Here is a 25675-nt window from a genome sequence, read left to right as displayed (position 1 = left end):
GAAAACAGATATAAACAAAGTTGGAAGTGTAATTGAAAATAGAAGAAATTCATAGAAAAGAGACTTTAGAATGTATGGTGAAAACGGACTATATGCAATCATGACATATGCATGAACCTGTCCCAATAAATATCAAATTTTTTAATACAATACAGTATATGCACAATCTGATATTGTAAAAAAGTGTAGGATCAATAATGACTATATCTGGTATACCTTATTTCTAATGGGTAATTATCTGGGACATGTATAACTGCCCAAGTAATAATCAAATTCTGATACAGTCAAAATGTATTACTTAGCAGCTATTGTAACATTAGTAAGGACATATCTTGGAAAATATATGCATGATACAGGTATATGTAAGGTATGTAACAACTGAAATGGCCTACTTTTTGTGTCTCTGTTATTTCAGAAAGTGTAGGTATTTCCCAAAATGTCTAAAATGTGAATAAATGAAAACCATAACATTTTATCAGTCTAGGGCCTAGAAATCAAAGAGAAGAAGATTTCTATATTTTTTTTTCACATCACATATTTTATTCATTTACATTTTATAAAGCATTGGCATCTGGAAAATGTGTACATAATTTTCTTCTGAATCAAGAAATGGTTTTATGAAACACTAAACTTTATGTTTAAAATCAGTAATCTATTTATTGATCCAACATGTATATCAAATAAGGATGAAGAATTTAATTAAAACAGTACTTTACTGGTACCAGTCTACAGAACTTTCCCCATTAAATAAAAATTGCCATGCTTGCAGTCATATAGTTCTTTAATAAACACTTTTTAGAGAATGCTTGAAGATAATTGCTTAGCATTTCAGTCATTTTTTATTTTCATTTCCAACATTTATTTTTGAAATGTACGGAAATTTTTGTGGCACTTCTCCAGCAATTATCAAAGAGGCCCTATACACAAAATCCATCCCACACATCGATATATACATGTACTAAAGATCACAAGTTTACAGTAGTAAAACTTGAAATTGTTGACAGTTTACAGTGCAGCTCTTACCTCATCACTGACATGTTGTGTGGCCTGATCTGACATCTCACCCTTCCCATACATGTGTTTCTTTGTGGAAAAGGGGGAGGTGTCTTGTTTGCCGAATTCACAAGCACCGTTAAGTGAGTCTAATGGAATACTGTTGTCCGAGTCAGGGGTTTCTTCGTCAAGTACTGAGATGGTCTGCTCTGTGAATTTTATAATTATTCTGAAAAATGAAAGAGATGAAATTTGATATCAAGGATTTGAATACAAATCAATGAAACCATATTTTCATTTTTAAGTCATATCAAAAATTTGAACTGTCAATAAATGTTCATGTATCAATTTGAATTTTAGATGAAAAACAGTATGAGCAAATTTTGCCAGAGAGTATAAAAGCTTCAGCTAAAACTTACTGAGGGAAGTTAAACCCCTCCTGACCATCATTTCCTTCACAGCTAACAAAGGCAAAGGGAATGGCACTCTGGTTTGGATCTATTCTGAAAGATCCTGTTAACAAAGAGAAAATATCTTGACAAAAATTACCTTTAACTCATAATTCTACGCTTTATAATACAATGTACAACAATTTTTCACGCACAAAAAAAATAATAAAATGTGACGATAAAGCTAAGTTTTAAAGCTTGTATCAATGCTGCATATAAATTAATTGGAAAAATGTGTAATATGTGTATATATATGTATATAAAAATCACACAACAGGTAGTGTCTGCATTCTCCATTTCTGTGTATGTTCAATTACAGACCACTTGAAAGAGATCAAGCAATAAGAAGACAATGCCAGTTTCCTGCCTCACCTAAAACTGTTTTGCTGGAGACCTCCATCTGTTTAATGGGCTGATTGGAGACACATGACATCTGAAATCGAGCCTCTTCCAAGTCCAAGATCAGTAACTCATCCCTCAGATTCTTCTGCCACCATGGGAGCTTAGTAACCTCTGACCCATTTCTCAAGTCTGGGATTGGGAACCTGTCAATAACAACGAGAACCAGTTAACAAGACTATCACAATCATAATGTAGTGGGAAAAAAACAACAACAAAATCTCAAGGAAATGAATAGAACATTAACACTATTCAATTTTTTTTTGGTTAAGAATTACATATACTAGCTAAATATTATGCAAGTTCCCCTACTTGTAAAACAAATTTCTACCTATTTATCGCTTGAATGCTAAAATTTATTCACACTCAAAAAATATTGCCCACCTGATTGTGAGTTTAGCCTCTGGACAGGTAATAGTTAGATCTATTTTTGTCTCGTCTGTAGCACACTCATCCTCCAAGGTTTGGGAGAAGCTGTATGCAGGACCCTACAGCATATTCAGTTCAAATCAATTAGTGCTTCTCAACTATTTACAAAGAGAACAGCTTTCTGCCAGGAACCATATCAAATGACTATATTTGATCCAAAGAATGGATAATAAAACTTTGTATTACTACATCTTAAGTAAATCTTGAAACAAAATGTAATCATTCACAATGCATAATCAAAGTTTATTACAGTTTTTATTGTTATTTCATTTTATGATGTTGCAATGCTCAATTCTCTTCCCTGTAAAGCTGTATCGTTGACTCATTCCAACTTACCCCTTGTAAGGCTGTAGTACAATTGCCCCGAGTTATTTCTGTTGAGGCAGTAAAGTTGACTGATTCTAACTTACCCCCTATGAGGCTGTAGAGTGACTGCTACTGATTAAGCCCCTGTGACTGTGTATAGCTGACTGATTCTAACTTACCTCCTATGAGGCTGTAGAGTGACTGCTACTGATTAAGCCCCTGTGATGTGTGTAGCTGACTGATTCTAACTTACCCCCTATGAGGCTGTAGAGTGACTGCTACTGATTAAGCCCCTGTGACTGTGTGTAGCTGACTGATTCTAACTTACCTCCTATGAGGCTGTAGAGTGACTGCTACTGATTAAGCCCCTGTGATGTGTGTAGCTGACTGATTCTAACTTACCCCCTATGAGGCTGTAGAGTGACTGCTACTGATTAAGCCCCTGTGACTGTGTGTAGCTGACTGATTCTAACTTACCTCCTATGAGGCTGTAGAGTGACTGCTACTGATTAAGCCCCTGTGACTGTGTGTAGCTGACTGATTCTAACTTACCCCCTATGAGGCTGTAGAGTGACTGCTACTGATTAAGCCCCTGTGACTGTGTATAGCTGGTTGATTCTAACTTACCCTCTGTGATGCTATATAGCTGATTGATTTTAACTTACCCTTTGTATGGCTGTACAGTTGTTTGATTCTAACATATTCCTTGTGGGGTTGTATAGTTGATGGATTCTAACTTACCCTTTGTGAGGCTGTACAGTTGTTTGATTCTAACATATTCCTAGTGGGTCTGTATAGTTGATGGATTCTGGTTTACCTCCTGAGAGGCTGTATTGCTGACTGATTCTTACTCCCTATGAGCCTCTGTAGTTGATTGATTCTAACTTACTCCCTGTGGCGTGCATAGTTGATTGATTCTTACTTAAAACTCCAAGTGAGGTTGTATACTTTGCCAAATCTAACTTACCCCTTGTGATGCTGTATAGTTGACTGATAGTTGATAGTTGAGGCTGTTTAGTTGACTGATTATGACTTACTCCCAGTGAGGCTGTACAGTTGACTGATTCTAACTTACTCCTATGAGGCTGTACAGTTGATGGATTCTGACTTACCCCTTGTAAAGATGTTTAGCTGACTGTTTTAACTAAACCCCTATTAAGCTGTATGACTAACTGATTTTTGACTTACCCCTGAGGCTGTGTAATTGACTGATTTTGACTTACCCCTTGTGAGGCGGTATTGTTTGTGTTGTAAGGCCGGTGGGAAGAGGGTTTAATCAGAGTGTTTATTCTGTCTATAATTGTCACGTCCACCTCACATTCTAGTCTGGCCAAGCTGACAGAGATCTCTGTTCTAGGTCCAGTTCCTGTCCTTTGAGACCTCTGAAATAAGATCTTTTTTTTTAAATATTTCTAAAACATAAACCATTCTATTTTTAATAAAATCATACCCTTCATTATTAACATTTAAATGATATTCAAAACAAAATATCTTATATATATATTGTACTTCAATATAACTCAGCTTAAGAATCTTTAAATCAAGAATATCATGTATGAGAAAATCTTGACTTTATTATATGTCACAATGATTCCATTTTATCTGTCTTGATTTTTTTTTTTATCATTCTAATATTTTTTATTAACCTGATTTTTTCACCCAATCATACTGATATAATTTGTGTTTGAAATATACGGGTAAAAAATCAACAAATATTCTGTTGAAATTTTGTGGTTACCGAGTTCTGTTGCACTGATCTGATGTGAGCTTTAAGTGCAGGTGCCCCAGAGTGCATACTGCTATATAACTGTCCAGGCCTTGAGGAGACATCACGAGGGAAAACCAAAATCTACAAATAAAATTCAACTAAAAATCTGTATATCCTGGTGATTTACAACTGTCAGATCACATACATTACAAGGTGACATCAGAAAGTATTAACTTTCACTTTCAATAATAAGTGCAAGTTTCTGTAAGGAAAAATATTGACTGTCTTAATCGTGTACTGTGGTTTGTAAGATTTTGACAGTTTTAGTGTACTTTCTTGGGACTCACAGCATGTTTTCATTTCATAAAAATTGAACTAGCTTGGGGTATTTATAACAAATGCAGTTAATACATGTACCAGATTTATGCTGGTTTCCTTTTGCCAATGAATATATAATAATACCGGGTACACATTTCTAAACAATTTTTTTTTTCAACCTGTTTTGAATTTATTTGTCTTTTTTTTTATTATCCATGATATACATACATGTACAATGTATATGCATATTTTTTTCCTCTGAACTGTTTTTTTTCCCCCACTATTATTGCAAATCCATCAATTTAGGCTGTATACAGTATAACCCAGCCTACACTACCTTCAGTCTTTATAATACTGATATTTCTCAGCATCTGAACAATTCTCATTATCTTACCTATATTAATTTTTTTATTTATCAATTAAAGATACATGTATATAAAACATTGATAATTATATTTTAAAGTAGTTCCTAGACTTTCCTAATTTTCCTGTATCTGGAGTATTTGCTGGGACAGTATGCCATCCTACCAGCATTTATTTACTATTTGGGAAATTCCCATCATTGGCACACTTTTTTCTCAGCAAATCCTTGAAAACATGGGCATACATGTAATTAAAGGCATTAATTGCGAAAAATAATTTAATTTAATCTATTTGTCGCTACACAGATTCCAACACTTGGTAAAACTTCTAATGATGCAGAAAACCTGCTTAACCAATGGTTAGATATGGTAAGATTTGATTAGAAAAAATGGTAACTTTGGAATTTTAGGATTTGATTTGAAAATATGGTAGGATTTAATTGATTTTCACTTTTTAGTGTGTTTATACTTTACTTATTTACTCATATTCTAACTTGATCGTTTAAATCCCAGAATGCTTCAGGGCTGGCAGGTATGAACTTTTATAAAACTTTAGTTGGAAGTCAACAACCTGACATCACATTTTGTTAATAGAGGCCCCTCCAGACCACAGAGTAAACACTGAGATTATACTGTTATAAATCTGCACAATCTATGTAAAGACATTTTCATATTCCTCTGTCTACCTCATATCATGTGTTCTATTTCATTTTCTGTGTCAAGATTGAATTTAAAATGAATATGAATACAGTTGAACTTTGGTATCTCAAACATCCATATCTCAAATACCATGGATATGTTGATTTGAAATTCCCCACCACTTATTCTTTATAATATTTTACACTCAATATCTCAAATTTGTGGACATCTCGAAGTTTTTCTTTGGATTTGAGTTTGAGATAATGAGGTTTGACCGTGTATAATCACTGAATAAATCTAAAGACTGTCTCAGGCACTCGTGAGGATTTCCAAGATTTGACTTTCCTTCATTACCTATTACAGGTATAACTAACATCACAGTCATTACATACAGGTGACCAAGAATAAGGATAATGCCAAGTTAACTTCAAAAATAGCTTCAGAAGACATGATGGCACATAATTACCCGGTAATCATCCCAAAAATAGAAAAAATAAAATAAAACAATATAGCCCAGTCCAAGGGTGTTAAATGTAATAGGGCTTGGATCAAGGATATATGGTTTGAATTCAACTTTTATAAACAAGTTTAGATAGCCTTTTCTGTGTTCATGTATCTAATATATGTCCTTTGTGTATATCTCAGTAAGGTACGGCAATTCAGGAAATAGATACTTCGTAAGTAAGTATCTGAATTGTGCCAAAAGCCACACGTACATCATCCCAGTAAATCACCACATTTATTTTATGTCACCTTAACTTACATTGTGACAAAATCAAGTGTTGGGAAGATGATTCATGGTAAATTGAGTGAAATCAAAGCCTTTTATGAAAAGCGGAAAGTATCAAGTAAACCAATCAAGGATGTATAGCACAAATTAATAAAGAGTTATAAACAATACAAAAGAGAAGCCTTATCATTATCATCAGATAGTCTGTTTTCCAGGAAGTTGAGTTCTCATGAGGCATTATCTCAATTTTGCATCATTGAACCAAGATCATTGTTAAAAATATTTCATCGAATATGCCTGAAATGTATTGCGGACTATGACAGTCTTATGGATACTTGTCCAAATTTCCATCAGATTTTTCAGTAATGACCACTTCATTGGTCCATGGTGGCTCGACAAATTTTTATTTACCTTTGTGGAGCCAGGTAAGTTCACCTGTATTTGTGAAATTCTTTAACTGATATCATGCAGTTATATTGATCGTGGTCACTCAGGTATGACCGCAATCAGCCATGTTTATTACGTAGGCAGGTATTTCTGAGTCAGACATTTATTTTGGTTTATCTCTTAAACAGGTGTGTTTTTGTTCACACACTTTCAAACTTTATTGAAAAAAAATTACAATCCTTTTTTTGAGTCAAAATGATTCACAAACTGAAGAAACAAGGGAAAAATCAGTGAAATTGTAAAGTTTGGAAGCTAAAATTTGTGCATAAAGTGGTTAAACTGGAATTTCTCGACAATACACCTTAGAGGATGACAATACAACACAGGTAAGTCTGATATAAATAACCTTCAGGACATGGTACATGCGTAAACAACAATTAGGCCAAAATATCAATTAGTCAATAATAATACATTGGAAAATAGCCATTAATACAAGACATTAATACTGACACATTTTTTACATTTTCACCATTAAATTTGATTTGGATTCCTTCAATTGGGAGATTTTACAGAATGTATAGCTATAAAAGTATTAATACAAGATGTCTGCTTCTTGTCAACTTCTACTGTCTATGACATTTTGTAATATGTTTTCTCAAGCTTATCTAAATTCTTCAACCAAGAACTAAAATCTTTTTTTTTTAACAAACATAAATGCTTGGAAGTCGAATTTATCAATGGTACTTCTTCAAACAAGTCTGTATTATTAATACTGAACTGAATACATTGCAATTTCAAATAGTTAAGACTTTCATATCCTTGAACATTCTTTAAATGTCTGTAGATGTAGAATTAGTTAAATAGGTGACTGTATATCAATACAATCTGGGTGTGGATATGTCCCATTTATTAAAAGTACTGTCACTGAAGGTAAACAAGTGCAAGCTTGTATTGTAAACAATCTTTGTATCAGTTTACTGAAAGAAAATTCTCTAAGTACTTTTGCACCTAAACAATCCTTAATCCCAACAGACAACATTATGTTAATACCAGCACCTCATATGCAATAAGACAAATTTGAAGACAAAGCTACAGTATTGTCTTTTGTGTCATTTCAATATGCAACACATGTCATTTCACTAGTAAATGTACAAGACTCTGCTTTCTATCAGTGCAATATTTAACATTGAAAATAATGGAATTTGTAAGACTGTTACACACAATGTAGATATTAATTGCTAACCATCCAATCTGGAGATTCAGTGTTAATTAGTCATCAGGTAATTGAGTGACTGTCAATAAAGTTGTAAGTGACAAACTGTTCTAAGCTGAAGTGACACCAGAAATGAAGTCAGGGAGTAATTAAAAAGTTCAGAAAGAAAACACAGTATGTAATAACTTACAATCGGGTCCCTGACAATAAGTAGTCTTATGAGCACAAATTAACACCTAGTGAATTAAATGAATGATGCTTATTACATGTATAACAAATAAGAGACAACTCAATCACAAAAGAATGTCATAAATCTCTCTTATCCTTAATTCCTTAGTGCTAATTTTGCTAGTAACTTAATTAAGTCACTGAATTACATTAACATTGGAATGTTTGAAGGAGAAATGAGGTCAGAAAATAATGACCTACACCCCAGTTACCTGTACAGGTATGATATAATTAGATAGGTGTCTGACATCTTCTGTGCAATATGTCTGTAGGAAATACAAGTCGAACAACTTAATAAGGTGTCAATTATTTCGCCACATTTAATTTGTGTTTCAGATGAATGATAAATTACAAGAAAAATATTGTTCATTCTCTCTCTCTTTCTCTCTTTCATCTTTAAATGATTAAAAAGTCATCATTTGCAATTATTTAACTCAGATATAATTTTTACAGGATGAACAGTGCTTTGGTGGTTTCAATTCTTCTGCTGCAAGTTGGATTCACCCTGTCATGTCCCACAACAAGCTGCACTTGTGAAACCGTGTCTTCATCAACTAAACGAGTTATCAGATGTCGTGATCTTAATGCCATACCAACTTTTAGCCCATCTGCAGAACTATTCCTGAAACTGGATCTAGATTCTGCAAGTAATAACATACAAGTGCTTCAAGCCAATGCGTTTCAGGGAATTCGTTTAGAGGAAATTGATCTAACTGGTGAAAAGAATCAATTACAGAGTATTCATCCATTGGCTTTTTCTGGATTACAACAAGATCTGAAAACCATCAGACTGCGTGGAGATTCGGTATTGCCACCCCCCTTCAGCCAAATGCAAAACTTGACCAACCTCCAGGAACTTCATCTGAAAAATTTCAATATGCCAAGAATTGAACGCAGTTCTCCATTTCATTATTTTCCTAATCTCCTCACACTGCGGTTGAGAGAAATGCAGACAACTTTTGTGTCTGCTGAATCCTTCATGGATCAGTTAGAAATGTTAAAACGCTTTGAATTTGCAAACAATAATGTCCCAACTTTTCCAAAACCTGCAATTAATAGGCTGCGCACTTTGGAACATCTCTCATGGCTACATAATGAAATGGAAACCATCCCAAATGGAATATTCAGCTCTCTCAGCAATCTTATTGAACTGGACTTGAGAGGAAACCAGATTGCCTCATTAGATTATGGGTGTTTCAATGGAATAACAGAAAAACTGGAGTTTTTGGGTCTCCAAATAAATAAACTAAATGAACACAGCATCCTGCCACTGGGTAATCATACATGGCCCAAGCTAGAACAGCTTAGTCTAGGTCATATGCAAATAGACTTTCAAGACATTCCTTCTGGATTATTCAAAAACATGCCAAAACTGGCTAACCTAATGATGCCTGGCAATAAATTAAAAGAGATAAAAAGCAATGATTTTGAAGGTCTTAGAAGTATGCACTCTCTGGACTTGTCTGAAAATTATATAAAAACTATTCAAAAAGGTGCACTTGCTCACATGCCACTTCTCGACACTCTTGATTTACGGGCCCAGTATGATGTAAGTGCCAGCAACCCCCTTAACTTCAGCTTGGACATCTTCCAGGGGACAGAACTTGCTTTGAAGACTCTTTATATACAGGATAACCATCTGATAGAACAACATGCTTGGGACGCTATTGGAGCCATGAAGAATCTGAGAAACCTTGACATTTCCAAAACAAAGCTGTCCAATATTCCGTCTTTAGTTTTCTACAGCCATAATCAACTTGGGAGCCTTAAAATGCAAAGTAACGATCTCTCAGTGCTAAGACAAGAGTCTCTGTATGGACTTAAAGATTCTCTGGAAAGCATAGATATTGCTTTCAACAAAATAAATGTAATAGATGAATGTGTATTTGAAGGATTTAGCAAACTGATGTTTCTTTTTGCATTAGGAAATTCTCTTGCCTGTAACTGTAATCTCTATGGTTTGTACCAGCATCTCAAAATAATAAATTCAACTGGAGGATACACACAAGTACCTTGTAGTTCTCCACCAAATTTAGCTACCAAGGAGCTGCTTGATTTACCGACATCTGATTTTTGCACCAATTTGCCTACATTAGCCACATGTCCGGAGTTCACAACGACAACAGTTCCACCCAGTACTACAACTATAACAACAACATCCATCCCTGTGCCAGACATCCAGTTAGTAATATCAAATGTGAATGAAAAGACAATAGTCATCTCCTGGACTGTCGTTGGTGACATGACATACCTGAAAAATTTCAGGGTGCAGTACAAACAGCTAGGAGTGGACAATCCAGAGATCAAAACTTTCCCAATAGACATATCAAAACGAGATCATCCAATATCTGGACTTTTACCTGCATCCAGGTATCAAATATGTTTCTATATTGATCTGACTGATTCCACTACACAAAAGTTAATAGGATGTCTGACACAACAGACAAAACCAGAAGTTCCTACAGTGGCAACAACAGCAGCTAACACTGGTTCAGATAACACTGGTACCATTGTTGGGGGTGTGCTGGGAGGGTTTTTGTTAATTGCCCTTGTTGTTTTAGTCTTTGTACTCTACATTATCTGGCAAAGGCGGAACAAAGAAAAACAGAAACCACCTCCACTTCCACCAGCTACTGGGAATGTTATGCCCATTGCAATGAATCAACACCGTCCAACAAGTCAACCCAAAGTGTACATCAGAAAAGCAAATGGTGAATTAGAGGTAATGACTATTTCCAATGGAGTTAATGATAGTTCTCGTTTTTCTGCTGGAAGTTACCAAAATGTTGACCTTAATGCTGTTAGCAATGACCCCTATCCAACCAAAGGAGCAACAGGGGGTGAGGTAGGTGCAGAAAGAAGGGAACCCTCCAAGCAACAGCATGTAAAGCTACCTCCTGAAAATAAGCCAAATGGAACTTTCCAGGAAAAACCCCGTTACACTCAAATGCCAGGAGCCCCTTCACTGCCAAATACCCACTACATCAATGAAGTCAACAGAATGGCAGAGCGTGACCACTATTCAAATGGTGTAGAAACGCGACCGTTACCACAGACCCCTAATAGTCAGTCAATATCGACTATTTCTGGAGGGGGGTTCTTAAATCATGGATTTTCATCAAGTCCAACAGAAACTGTATATAATGAAATTGACCATAATAATACAGGAACAGTTGTGTGATGTAGAATAAAAAGGAAAACATAAGTGAGACCTTGATCTATCAGTGGACCGCACAATGCAAAATTCAAGTGTCCATGGTAACAGGAAAACTAATTCTACAAGCTTTCAAAAATTTGAAGAATCATAATGGTTACCATGATTTCGGTTGGATACTTCCCATTAATTGTGCTGACTCAAAGTGATATACTGATATAAGAAATTAATCCTGTCAAATATCTTCTATACTAAATAGAAATGAATGACAGAAGCTGCTGTATGCCATTTATGACCTGAGAATGAGAAAGGCAAACACTTGATACAATATACTCTGTGTGTCTTTCGTATTACTAGGACTTTAACTAGAATCTATGTTTTAACATTATTTTAGTTCCTCCATTTAAACAGATTTTTATTCCACAGGCACTAAACATATCAACTTGCTGGGTTTTTTTTTTAAATTAATTTCAAAGTGTATTTTAAAGTCATTTAAAACTTTAAAGGTTTCTTGCATTTAAACAGAACTGTTGCTTTAAGTTTTACCTTTAACTTATGAACTGATAGCATAATAATGTGTAACCAAAACTGTACTCTATATTGACATGAACCTTTTATCTTTGCAAGAGGAGGATTTTAAAAACCAAATATAGTCATAACCACACATGGATTTTTCATTTTTTTTTTTTTTTACATAAATGAGCTTTGTTTTTTATGAATATCACTGTATATTGTTATTCAATAATTTTTTTAATTACCATTAATTATTAGATTTAATAAGTGCTATATATTACTGTTTTATTTAGTAGTCAGTTATGAATATATGATGGATATTGATACAGTGGCTTCCATTTTATCGGATAGCGGTTTAACGAATATTTCGGCTATTTCAATATAATATCAGAGCACAAAACCATTTCTTATATATTTATTAATAATTTCACCTGATATTCTGATGAGAAAATATTGGACTTTCGTTTTATCCGATACAAAAATTTTGACTATCATAGTGTTTTTTGATAATCAGCACTTTGTTCACACCTCCAACTTCGTATGTGAAGCCTTTGTTTACACAGTTTGACACCAATTACCTTGACTGGCTTGAGTACGACAATGAAGGGGATTAGTTACGGCTGGACGCACACAGGCACCTTACCTGTGTCAATAGTGGGCATAGTAAATAGATATGTTTTGATTACAGTTGTGGTGATCAGCTTGGGTTCAATGATGCACTTGTTAATTATGACAATTATTTGTAATTTTTTCAGCGTGAAATTTTAATTATTGAACTGATTAGCTTGTGTATGACAATTTGCTTGGATAATGAAATAAGCCTATTCAATCGTTTAACTTGGTCAATTGGCTTAATATTTATTCATTTTTCAGTGCAAAATTTATGGTAAAAATCACAAATGGCCCATTCTATAAAAATACGTCTCAAAATTCATACCATCTATCTCCACATGGCTCTCAAAATCTCTCTTCAGCAGACAAGAACGAGACTGGTAAACTCACACACAGTATAAAATACGTAACGGTATTAAAGAAACAAATAAAAACAACAATTATATATATTTAATATTTTTGTTTATTTTTAATTTACACTCTATCCAGGGAAAAATAGTTTACGGTTATTAGTCAAGCATTTAGTCTACTTCCGTTTCCAAAATGGCGACCATCGAAGAAGGAATGTAAACATGTGCTGAAGAAAGATGGCAATAACTATCAAAGAATATATTCTATACGTCAATTTATTTGAAAAAAAATTTCATATTAAATTCATAAGTAAGTGAAATAAATTATTTTTAGTAAAGTCATTAAGTAAACATGTCAAAAGAAAAACGAAAGTGCAAGCTTGAAATTTGCTACGATGTATTATCAATACATGTAGCTCTATACATCTATCTTTGGACTCGGTATGGAGCAATCGGCTATTCTAATTTTCGGCTATTCGGATAAAACTAGGCTGACAACTTGACTATTCGATAAAACGGGAACCACTGTACTTCTTTCATATATATCTGCACTACATATATTATATATACATGGAATACAAAAATGAAATACTGTATAACTCTAGTTGTAACATGTCCTTTTATGCACATAATGAAAACAGTTTTCTTCATTCAGCTTTGAAGTAAACGTATCATTAAATTTACTAGCTAGTCTGATTATACAGAACGCATGGCAGAGAAAATGACTACAAATTAATTATACTGATTTGCATCTTCATAAGCTGTTTAATACTCTAATTCATTAATGAGAAAAAAAATTAATCAGATTTCTGAGGATCATTTGTGATGTACTGTATTAGATAAGTTATATAAACAAGATCTGTGGTGCCCTATGTGTACATCAGTATGCTATGTATGATGTGTAAAATAACCCTACTGGATGAGTTGCTTGTAAACATAGGAAGAATTTAAATGGATTTTGTGTTTAGTGTATTTATGCCAGTATATCAACAGAGGATTATCAGAATACTAGGAGTTTGCCAACTGTGACTGCATGAAAGACTTAATAATAAAACTTTCGAAATTGTTGCTATGTACAGCCTTATAAGTCCTGCACATTCTGTTACCAACTATAGTATACATGCATCAAATTTTTTTCATGGTGATACTGTTCTACAGCTTTTTTTTTTAATTAAATATCTTCAATTTTATGTAATGCTTAAAATTAAGTTTGCTATAGCCAAGTATTCATGTTAGACAGGTTCACTTTTAATCAGTTTGACTGTACAAAATATGTACTTTATATTGTTAGTAAGAGATATGTCTATTTGAAGGGAACAAATCAATATGAGATATAAAACTATATTTGTAGATAAAGAAGTATGCATGTACCTGAATGACCATAATGTGTTGTATGTCTGATCTCTTTGTACCCCCCCCCCCCCCAATTCCCAATGTGATAGAAACTTTCTTAATATGCATTCCAAACTGAACTAAAGTCAGTCCATGAAATGAAATTATGCATTCTGTAATTCTATATTTTTATCTACAAATGTTGTTGATTAAAATGTATAAAATTTTATAATTTTTCACTTTTTACAATGCAATTATTGATGATTATATCTTCGTAAGAATGTGCATGGGCATAAAATACATGTATTAAAACATTCAGAGATTAATATATGACAGTTATCTTTTCACTCTACATCTGACATGGTAGTTTGGGGTTATAAATCTTTTAGTTTTTTCTTTTTCTTAAAATAATATAATGATGTCATTGGATAAACCAGCCTTTAGATTACAGCTTTTCTCAGGTATTCTTGTACATTAATACCGTTGTAGCTATACACATATGAAGTCATGCTAGGTCAGAGGTCATGCTAAAATTTACATGATTTATCCCCTAATGACATCTGTCCCAAGATATGCATCATATTTAAATGTGGCCCTAGGGCCAATACGAGAAAAAACGGATCAGCAAGTACAGGGTTCTTCTGTCGAGACCTAGAGTCAGTCTACCTAAGGGACATGGAATTTATTGGGTGACAAATTACCTAGGGTTGGGTAGTCGAAACATAAAAGGTGCTAACTGACCATGTAATGACATTAAGATTTGATGATACACATGTTATTTTACAAGTCGTTAATATGGTCATCTGTCGCTCAGCCAGAATCAAAATAATAACTGTAAACCATTAAGCAAATATCGTAATACACAAATCATCTTGCCTGTCCGATTATCCTTATCTAGGTAGTATTTGGGACACCAGCAAGGGGGATGTAAATATGGCTACTACGCATATTGATAAAGTCCTTTTTACTGGAAAATCCAATGAGTCAACATGTTTACCTTGCTAAAATCAATACAAGGGGTATAAAATCAAACTAAGCTACTGTGTCTAATGAACCTTCTATTCTATAAAAATTATCTTCACAAGTGAAAGTCAAGGTTAAATGAGTCACATTTAGAATATGGGCGTTGCCTATCTTTCTATCCTCATTCAGCATTATATACTTAAACATCGTCCAGCACTTGACCAGATTTTCTTGCTGGCCATTAAATATTCGGATGTCTCTTTAATTCACTCATTAAAAAACCCTCATATTACCTAGAATGCTCCCAACTGAAAAACATCCAATAGAATGCTTTTAAATTGATCCTTTTTAGAACAATTTAAATGACCTTCTGTCATTGAAGAAGAAAATGATCAAATTTCCTTTCAAAAACTTTTTATCACCTATATATATATCCATAATGAAGGTGTTCTTTTTATGCTCTGTTTATGTCAAATATTTCTGCTTACAAAATTTTCACTTTAAAAGCTGCAATTCAATGCACAGATTGAGCAATAGCCTACAGGAACATTGAAAAAGCCTCTGAATCCTCTGTTTGAAGAATTAAACATTAACATTAAAAAGAATTTTGTGTTTCCCTTATCAATCTTTTAATAAGTGTATATTTTATTGATCAGATTTAAAAGACCTTGGTTATTAAAGCTCATTAAATGCAGGAATATTTCAAGAGTTTGGGATGGCAAAAGACAGATTTAAGGATGTCAGTTTATCTTTTATTCCATAATATCACCTACATGTAAATAAACTCACAATTCAAAATACATCTCCGGTAATGGCACAATTGCTTCATTATGATTAATTTGTGCATGATCAAAACAAACTGAAGCTGTATTTTGATATTTATCCACTTAAAAAACAGTTATGAATAGGAAATTAACTGTAACTGTATGTATATCATATGTTGTTCATAAGATTCTCAGCTAAAGATTATCAAATATGTAACAATATGATGAATTTTATGAAAAAGAGTTGAACCATGTAAAGACATTTTACACATGAACGACTCAAACACATCTATCTGTTTTGTGCAGAACATTTTACATGATCTCCATAATGTAGATACAATGGTGCTGACAGATTGAGACAGGCGCCCTCCTAAGACCCAGTGGAATGTTTTTACACCTGAAATCCTCTGGATTTGATTTCGGGGGTAGAATTACACAATTTAAAGGCTGTGACTATCTAAATCTTGATAGAGTTTCCACAACGAGACAACAACCAGACCTGCTGATGGAAGATAGGTATAGGTAACATATGTGTTCAAGCCTTTTCATTTTCATACAGAGTAAAATATTTATGGATCATTTAAAAACTGAAAACGCCTGCTACATGCTATAAACCTTAAAACAAGACAATATTTTTGGATATACATGTACACACATTGTTTAATTTGGTATCAAATTATTCCACAGAAACAATTTCTTAGAATTATGCACAAATTTTGAAAGTATTGAACTAATAAACTTCCCCCTAATATTGTTATATGATTTATACACACCTCAACAGAAAGAGATTGCTGGGGACAGCTCAATGCATATATAAGATTCCAAAAGACTTGGGTTTATAAAAGCTTACTCTGGCATTAGCTTCTTCATGCATTTGCTTAAAAGTTTTAGTTTATAACAAAAATTGGACAGGCATATATTAGGAACAATAAAAAGAAAACACACAGGAAATTTTATCATTATAAATTTTAAGATCCTGTATGCAGTCTGCATGCACATGTCAAGACACAGCCATCAGTCTGCAAGTTGTTATTTAAATGTAATGGAAGATATTCATTGTGTTAATTTTTTTTTTAATTTTCCTTGTATGAAATTGTTACTTAATTAAGCTGAAATAAATAGACTAAAGAGCAAAATGTGATATGATAAAATTCCAAAATGCACAAATTAAATGCAGAATTTCTGTAGGACAATGGAATAAATGAATCCATAATCACAAATACTGTACATGACAATACACAGCCATCAGTCTGCAAGTTGTTATTTAAATGTAATGGAAGATATTCATTGTGTTATTTTTTAATGAAATTCCTTGTATGAAATTGCTACTTAGTAAAGATGAAATTAGTATCTAGACTAAAGAGCAAAATGTGATATGATCAGAGTAAATTCCAAGATGCACAATAAAAATGTATAATTTCTGTAGGACATTGGAACAAATGAATCCATAATCACGAATGTTCACACGACACCCATATTCATCACAAGTTCAAAATCCTACAATGACTCGACATACATGTTCAAAGGTGGAAAAAGAGTTGGAATTTTACCCTAGGTTTCAAAAAACCACATAGATGTTACTTTTAACAGTTGCACAATATTCATGAATAATTCAAGGAGAGTCCCTTTTAAACAAAATTGTGACTACGCATATGTACCAATTAAGACACAAAAGGCTTGTCCAATAAACACATGAAGTCATGCTTGCATGTTTATCACAAAGCATCTAACCAAAACATTCCAAACAGGACATTTTGTTAGAGTTTATAATTTAAAGTAAAATTACCAGGGAGGGAAATATATTCGGGATATTCAATCTGAAGTACAAATGTACTGAAAGGAATGAGCTGTCTGAATTTGCTAAATTATGTTTACAGAGGACTTCATCTCTGATCCAAAGCACCCTGGCATCTTTTTTGTGATTGGATAATTATCCTACCTGCTGATAAACCTCACAATGCTAATCTACCAAAAGTCAGTCATTACTGATCAACTCCAATCTTCTGTATTGTCAGTTCAACACCTTACCATGTAACAGTTACAGAGACTTAACTATTACAAAATTCTTGCCAACTGGAAATCATAAAAAAAAACTTTTCTAATAATTCAAAGCTTTCATATGCCTGTTATTTCTGCTTATGTAAGAAAGAACAACCAGACATCTCTGACAAGACTGTAGCTCTACTAGTTTGTACTTATGATAAAGGAAGAGAAAAGCAGCACCTGGACTTCAAAATTTGTAGAACTCATAAGACTAATAAAAACTAAAGACTGAACCATAATAAGACTTATGGTTCTTGGTTTAGTTTACTCATGTACCAAGTTTTATCAAATTCAGACTAAAAACAGTTGGAGGAGTAGCGTTTGATAAGAATTCCAACATTAAAGTAAATTTAGTAAACACTGAACATCTGTTCATATACATCAAAACCATATAAACAGATTTATGTATTACTGTGTAATTTACTTGTATACCAAGTCTTAGTGAAATTAGACCAAAACTATCTATAAGCTTTATTGAAACTGAACAAAAACTATATGTATTGAGAAGTAGCATTTTCACGCTGAAATAAAAAAAAAAAAAAGGTAAATAAAATACACTACTGGACTTACTATCCCCTGATATTCTGATTTTTCTCTGAAAATCTCTGTCAACCTTTGTACTTTCACTGTACATTACTGTACTTACCTCTGTACTTCACAGTACATAACAGTACAGCACTGTACCGAAGCACAGCATTTCACAGCACCTCCCTGTACTTTACAGTACACTTCCTCTGTACATCACAGTACCCCACAATACTCCACAGTACGCAGCCACTGCTTACCACTGTACGTCACAGATATTAGCTGTACAGATAACTGATCTTCACAGTACATTGCTGTTATTCCCTGAACCCTCATACTGTACATCACAGTACATCAAAACATTCTACAGTTTATTCAGTATATACCAATGTACAACCAATTTTACTCTGTCCTACCCTGAAAAGATTTGTATCCTAGGAAATTTATTTAATATTTAAAAAAAAATCTTATTTTATTTCATGGTTGCTTTTGAATACATGTATTTCTGAGAGATTAATTTTCAAAATGGATAGAGCGCCCTTGATTCTAGATATAACTAAAAACGTTTTATTTAAATGTTCTATTTTCTTCTTTTTTAAAAAAATACTTTTGTCCAAGTATTTTAAATGAGTTTCCATTTAACATCTGAGAAATGAGTAAACGGACATTTTAAAGAGTTAAAGAGTTTTACAATTCTTTTTAATTTATAGTTAATTAATTATATTAATCTTTTCTCCACATAGTATTTCATGTTTTTAATTCTACATAATTGTGTACACTGAAAAGCTGATTAAAGCCAATGTTATGATTTAGATTTCTTTTTCCTTGAATTATCTTATATGTACAGCGTACATCTACTGATAATTTTCTCTTTATATTCATTATGAAAACAACTAGAATTATTTAATCCCTAATCGCCGTCAAACATACTGATACCCCCCTCCCCCCCATTTTTCTCGACAAACTGAGAGAAATTATTGAAAATGCACCGTCTTTACTGCAATACGTCGATAATTATTGACCTTAAGTTATATTGCCAGTATTGAACTCCAGAACAGTGCTGATTATCTTGGTTTGTAATGATAAACGTAACAAAAATATATAAATAATTTTATCATTAACATAGTTCCCAACTAATTCGATATAAAGTACAAAGTATTAATCTTGCGAATCAAGTTTTAACTTAAGTGAATGTATGGAACCGTTGCTTTTTATCTCTTTCCAAGTTCAATCTTAAAATCAATTAATACAGACCCGTAGTTAGCAATTTCACATTGAGAGGGCACAACCATACATTTTCAGTTGGGGGGGGGGGGCACTATGAATACCAAAATTCCTTGACAAACTAAAAAAAAAAAGTCATCAGACATTAATATTGAGTAGGCACAAGCATGTAGCAGCTATCTTTTCTATAGTATTGTATATATCGGCAAAATTGGGGGGGGGGGGGGGCAAGGCGTAAGGAGTAATTGTACATGCAATTTAAAATATCCCTGCTAACCGCTTTTAAGGATTTCTGGTATCCTCAGACAGATTTTTGAAATGGGTAGGAATAATGATCGTATGACGTTTGTTACAGATGATGTGGAAACACACCTCCCGCCAACCCCAACCCCTCTTTCCACCCCAACCCTTTACAAAAAAACACTAGACACTTGGTATCAATACTTCATAATAAACGAGGTCCTTACTAAACTTCCTTGCTGATCGAAAATAGTTCGTGAATTTTTAAATACTATATCAAACAATTGTGTCCTAATTAGGATCTAAACCATTACATATAAGAAAACCTTTAAACGCTTAAAATATGAATAGAATTCCCCGAATTAAATAAAAACCCTAAATATCTGGTATGCATCAAAGGGATCCAATTTTATGTGTCGTTTTACTTAAAATATCTTTGACCACTTGGCACAAACGTATTCATCATAACGTTTTGTCTCAGTTTAATATCTCAATCACTAGCCCAAACGATAATCAGCGCAAAGTTTACCGTCATCTCTCTCTCTCTCTCTCTCTCTCTCTCTCTAAATAAAGTTGTACATGTATATATGTATATACAGTGCGTATAATTCCGACTGAAATTTGATTTTTTTTTTTTTATTTCTTCTGAACTTTTTGCATGTAATTTATTTTCAAATTATGAATTTATTGAATTATATAAATAATAATTGCAAGTTCACACAATGTTCCCCATGAACATAAGAACAAGGTGTGTATTTGAACTATACTCATGAAAATTAATTCGACTCTGTTACACCACCCTTTTTGTTCCTTGATATTGCCCACCAAAACTGAAAATGTATGGACATGCCCTGTCAAACCAAGTAAACAGGTCTTTCGCGGGACTGCACTTGTTTTGTTTTATAAATAATATTTCAATTGATAATTTGTTCAATGGCTCAAACTTGTGTCCTTAACCTTGCTGTGGCCGTAATGTTGCGTAACTAGCTTCATGTGAACTCCGGCGAGTGCCTTTCTGTATAATGCAGCAGTGACACCTATTGTCTTAGTGTCTCACTACCGTACACACTCGGATCACCTCAGTCGATTCTATCGACACACAGAGTAACCATGGTAACATCACAGACTTTCCGATTGTTTGTTTGATAATTCCGGTATTCAACAGACTCGAAACATTTCGTAATTAGTATTACTGAAAATGAAACTTGTTTATATACATAACAAAGATTCCGACTGGACTATGAAACATCAATTAAATTTTTTATAAAAGTTTTGGTGTAAACCTTTCTGAAATTAAAACTATTAATAACCGTAATAATTGAAATAAATAGGAACGTTTTATAATGTTAAAAAAAGAAAATATACAAATGTTACAATTCATGCCACGTAAAATAAAATGAATTCTTCTCTACATTTTAGTATAAAATATAGTATACACTATTTAATTCACCATATTTAGATTAGCGTACAAAATGTGGGCACATTAATACGACTACAATTTTTGCTGTTAAATCAGGCGAGAAATTATAAATTAAAAATAATGATACCGTATCTATTGAGAGGTCAGTCGCTCACACACACACAGTAAAAAAAAAAAAAACATGATTGTCCGTGTGTCAAAGTTTTGAGAGATCTGAAAAAGTTTCGCCTTAGTTAGTAATTAGACACTTGTTCATTATACTTCCCCGTCCACGTATTTTATTTTTCAATTAAATCAATAACAATATGGCACATGCACTTAACGTTACGTATTTTTTTATTATTATTTATCTTCCTAATCTCGCTGGGCTTTACGCACGAATGAAAATGGACGACTAATTTTTTTTTTTCACACTTCCCGGTAATTGCTAGCTATTTTTTTTAAAAATATAAATAACTTATATGTTTTTTTCTAAGATAGCCAGGTCTTTAAACTTTCATTATAACTGCACATGTACATGTGGGTTTAACATCATACGTGGAATCCTCAATGATCAAAATGTTATTTTTAATTCCGAAATCATTGATGGCTTGTTCGAGTTGTCTGGAAGATGTCCTTGAATCTTCACGTTTTTTAGTCACGTTTCTCTCCTTCTCTAGTTGAAGATTGAAAAGGGAACACGGTCTCGATTTTAAGTTCATATATTGAATGCCAAGTGCTATGGTATTCTATATACGGATCTGCACATGGATATATAATTCTCACCTGTTTGACCAATGAAGCTTTTTAATTGTGAATGCATTTTCTAATGAATATGAATATAAATCGTAAATTATATTAGCTTAGGATCATATTATTGATAATGATACATTTGGTTTGTACAGATGATCACGAATAAATGAACTGAATTTTCATGCATGGTGTACGATTTTAAGGTATATGTCATGATATGTCCACCAGATTGATGTCAGACCCCCCTCCCCTCCCCACCCCCCACCCCCCCCCCCCCCCCCATTGAACTGGGGTGCCGATGGGGACATTTTACTTTTAAAAATTCACTAAATGTACTAATTATAAAATTTCAAAAATTAATTTTATTTTGTTATTCTCAACTCAAATTATGGGAAAAGAAACAAGCAAAAATTCATCCAACACTTGATCTGTGGTTTGCATTTCTCGACTTACAATAATCCAAGAAAAATTATACTAAATATAGTATGTCAGCTTTTCAAATTAATCTTGGGTATATTTTGCCTCTCCATATGGTCATGAAATTGACAATGATCAACTAATAGCAATGACCTTAAATGTATATTTGCAGACTCAAAGTGCTAAAAATGTGTTTGAAGCAACTAAAATAACTAATAAAAGAATATATTTTAAAAAAAATATGCGAATTCAACCTTTAAAAATGGAATAAATAGCAATACAACAAAATATCCTGAATAAATTTCACATTTCACGGCATTTGCAGCAAATCATAAATTAATTCATTCAATTATTTATTAATCAATCTTTCTTTTAAAATTTAATTATAAATATCAAGCTTAATGGAACCAGTGGGGAGGGGGGGGGGGTCCTTCCTATTTTTTTGGCTCGCAAGGGAATTCGAACAGCACGGTGTCCCTCAAACTAAAAAAATTATTTGTTTGCCCCCGGCAGATCCAGGGCTGCCTATCTGATTTCTCTGTCCCACGCAGCTACATATACAGTTCTACTTTCCGTGTAAGTATAATAACATTGTAAATGAAATTAGGCCTTCCAATGTAATACTCTAAGGGTATGCAAAGTGTATATTGTATATGAAATACAACTTAAAGTTTGGAAACACAAACTTATTTAACACTGATTGATTACTCTTTCAATTAAATTGGCTTATCCCCTCTCTCTCTCTCTCTCTCTCTCTCTCTCTCTCTCTCTCTCTCTCTTACAGAGAGGTTCTGTATACTTTTATCTGAAGTGCACTTAGTCTTCTATTTACACAGCAAATAACACATCAGCTGCATGTTACCTTTTTCGTCCTAATTCAATATTATAACTATAATAATTATTATTAATATTAAATTTTCAAATAACTCCCTTTGTTGTTTGTTTGCTATTATATTTGAAGACTTAGAGAAAGAGAAAAAAACTACAATCGAAATGAGAAATAAAAATAAATAAATAAAAAAATAATTTTTCATAAATAATTAAAATAATGAAAATATTCTGAATTTTTGTTTTTGATATCTAATTATTTGATTATGGATATCAAAATAAACGTCTCAATACGTACAATCTAAATCTGTGTTTGTATTAATTTGCGTTTCTATTAATTTAAAAATATCTAAGTTTGAAGCTCTCAAGAAATTATAAATATATTGCTTCCTGTCGTTGTGTAACCACCCCTTGTTGATATATCAGGACACTCAGTCTTGACACCTATTGTTTAAATCTCTGGCTACTGTCCGCTGTTTAATCCACCGTTTTCCTGTTTGGTATTATACATTTTCTGTTGAGTGTACACGTTAACCCACAACCATGATAAGCCACCCTACCCACTGAATAATTCTTTTCATTTTTTGATATTTTATTTGTATTGACAAAGTCAATTCAAACAATAATTAGTTGGGGTTTTTTTTTATCACAAGCCGTGTTAAAAAAAATAATTATTATTGTGACAGGGTAAATGTATGAGTGAGAGAAAGAGAGGCTTAATTTTTTGAGAAAAAAATATTTAAACAATATATAATATACTACTGTTTCAAAATTATTCTTAACATGTAACTTTGCCTACCAAATCAGGTTGTTAACCGCATTATCGAACTATGGAAAATGACAATGTGACGTTAAAATTGTTCAATACTATGAATGATAATTATTATATATAATTTAATTGCTCAGTAAATTCAAAACTTTAAGACTAGAGGAATCATAATTATCAATTAAATGATCTTAAATATAATTCATAGGATTTATTTTTTACTTTTTTATATATGGTGCCAGTGTGTGTTAAGTGTACTAACAGCACAAATTTAGCACTCTTGAAATAAATATTTTATTCGCTTAAATCTAAAATACCAAAGGCTTCTGAACAATTAGAGAAGTAACAAGAGAAGAATAAAATTTAGGAAATTCAAAAGTTAAATTTCATTCATTTAATAAGTCTAAAATATTCGCAGTATGGTTCAGTGATGTACAGTGCCAAACTGGGATGCGTACATTGAACTTCAGTGAAGTACAGTGCCAGTCTGGGACGCGTACAGTGAGCAACAGTAGTGTACTGTGCTGTACAGAAGTTGAGTACTGTACACGTCTGTGATGTACAGTGCTGTACTGTGGAGGCGTACAAGGACAGACAGTGGTGTACAGGGCCGTACAGAGGGGACGTACAGTAAAGTACAGGGATGTATAGAAAATAACAGTGGGTTTGTTCTGTGATTTACTGGGGATTACAGTGGGCACAGGGATTTTGTACAGTGACTGTACAGTGTTTATACAGAGAAAAGCAGTACTTAAACAGTGGATATCAGAGTTTATCAGAGATTTTTCAGAATATCAGGGAATTTTAAGTCCAGTAGTGATAATGTTTATTAGTGTTTTAAGTCTACCTGTGTACCAAGTCTTACTGAAGTCATACGAAACCTGAAGGAGAGGTAGTGTTTTGAAAGAATTGCACAGAAATTTCTAATTTTTTTTGTGACCATGGCAACAACATTGTTAACATCAACACAGATAAACAGAATTATGTATCTTAGTATAGCATATATGTGTGCCAAGTCTTATTAAAATCACACCAAAACTATAGGAGGAGTGTCATTTTGAAAGAAAATCCAAGAAATTTCAAATTTCCATGTCAACATGAGGCCTGTTCAACAGAGCGAACATTTTCGAATGCTCGCAAACATTTTTGTTGGAGGGATAAGGAATATAGGTGAGCGCTAACAAACATTCGCTCTCCCGAACAGGCCTCAGGTTTGTCAAAATCAAATAACAATCTTATTGGCTGTATGAGCAGTGTTTTGAATGAAGTTCACAGGAATTTATATTTTTAGTACCACCATGTATTACTGTTAACAAAACAACAGACAATGTTAGAATGCCCTTTTTGAATTATCAATCAGAGCACTAAAGTGCCCTTTTCAGGATCGGCTCCCTGCACTTTTGAAATCCTAGCTGGAACACTGCATCTTAAGCTTTTCTGATCTCTGTCCACTATATTTAAAAATATCGTACATACTCCCCTATAAGTTGGTTCTCTTATATTAATAAGTCGGTTGTATTTTTTCAGATTATATTGGTCAGGAGTAATTAGCCATTGAGCCGCTTTTAAGTTGGTACAATATTTTTGCCAGAATCTACTGCCAATTTAAGATTAATTTTTTAATGTATTTA

The 25675-nt window shown here is 33.2% G+C and overlaps 2 protein-coding genes across 2 annotated transcripts in view; one reads left to right on the top strand and one right to left on the bottom strand.

Annotated features, from left to right (window-relative positions):
• LOC133183075 (autophagy-related protein 2 homolog B-like) overlaps positions 1-25675 on the bottom strand; it is a 47542-nt gene that overhangs the window by 11280 nt on the left and 10587 nt on the right. The window contains exons 13-18 of the mRNA XM_061318011.1: positions 4315-4425; positions 3800-3958; positions 2226-2329; positions 1815-1987; positions 1413-1506; positions 1024-1222 (exon numbers count right to left, since the gene is read on the bottom strand). Of these exons, the coding sequence (XP_061173995.1) occupies positions 1024-1222; positions 1413-1506; positions 1815-1987; positions 2226-2329; positions 3800-3958; positions 4315-4425 (840 nt within the window). The remainder of the gene's footprint in view (positions 1-1023; positions 1223-1412; positions 1507-1814; positions 1988-2225; positions 2330-3799; positions 3959-4314; positions 4426-25675) is intronic.
• LOC133183077 (leucine-rich repeat-containing protein 15-like) lies at positions 6580-12118 on the top strand. The gene is made up of 2 exons (XM_061318017.1): positions 6580-6758; positions 8615-12118. Exons 1-2 carry the CDS (start codon positions 6718-6720, stop codon positions 11340-11342), a joined length of 2769 nt encoding a protein of 922 aa, XP_061174001.1. The 5' UTR covers positions 6580-6717; the 3' UTR covers positions 11343-12118.

Source organism: Saccostrea echinata, unplaced genomic scaffold, assembly GCF_033153115.1.
Source record: "Saccostrea echinata isolate AGI-Se365-2 ecotype Australia unplaced genomic scaffold, CSIRO_AGI_Sech_v1 ptg000009l, whole genome shotgun sequence".
In the NCBI taxonomy this organism is placed as follows: Eukaryota; Metazoa; Mollusca; class Bivalvia; order Ostreida; family Ostreidae; genus Saccostrea; species Saccostrea echinata.
Note: the sequence above shows the minus strand (reverse complement) of the source record. Positions and strands in the feature narration are given on the sequence as shown.

Bases quoted from the DNA above. Each gene is read 5' to 3' on its own strand.
- LOC133183077 (XM_061318017.1), top strand. From the start codon at position 6,718: ATGGTGGCTCGACAAATTTTTATTTACCTTTGTGGAGCCAG. The intron at 6,759-8,614 runs GTAAGTTCACCT...TAATTTTTACAG, and splicing joins ATTTACCTTTGTGGAGCCAG to GATGAACAGTGCTTTGGTGG.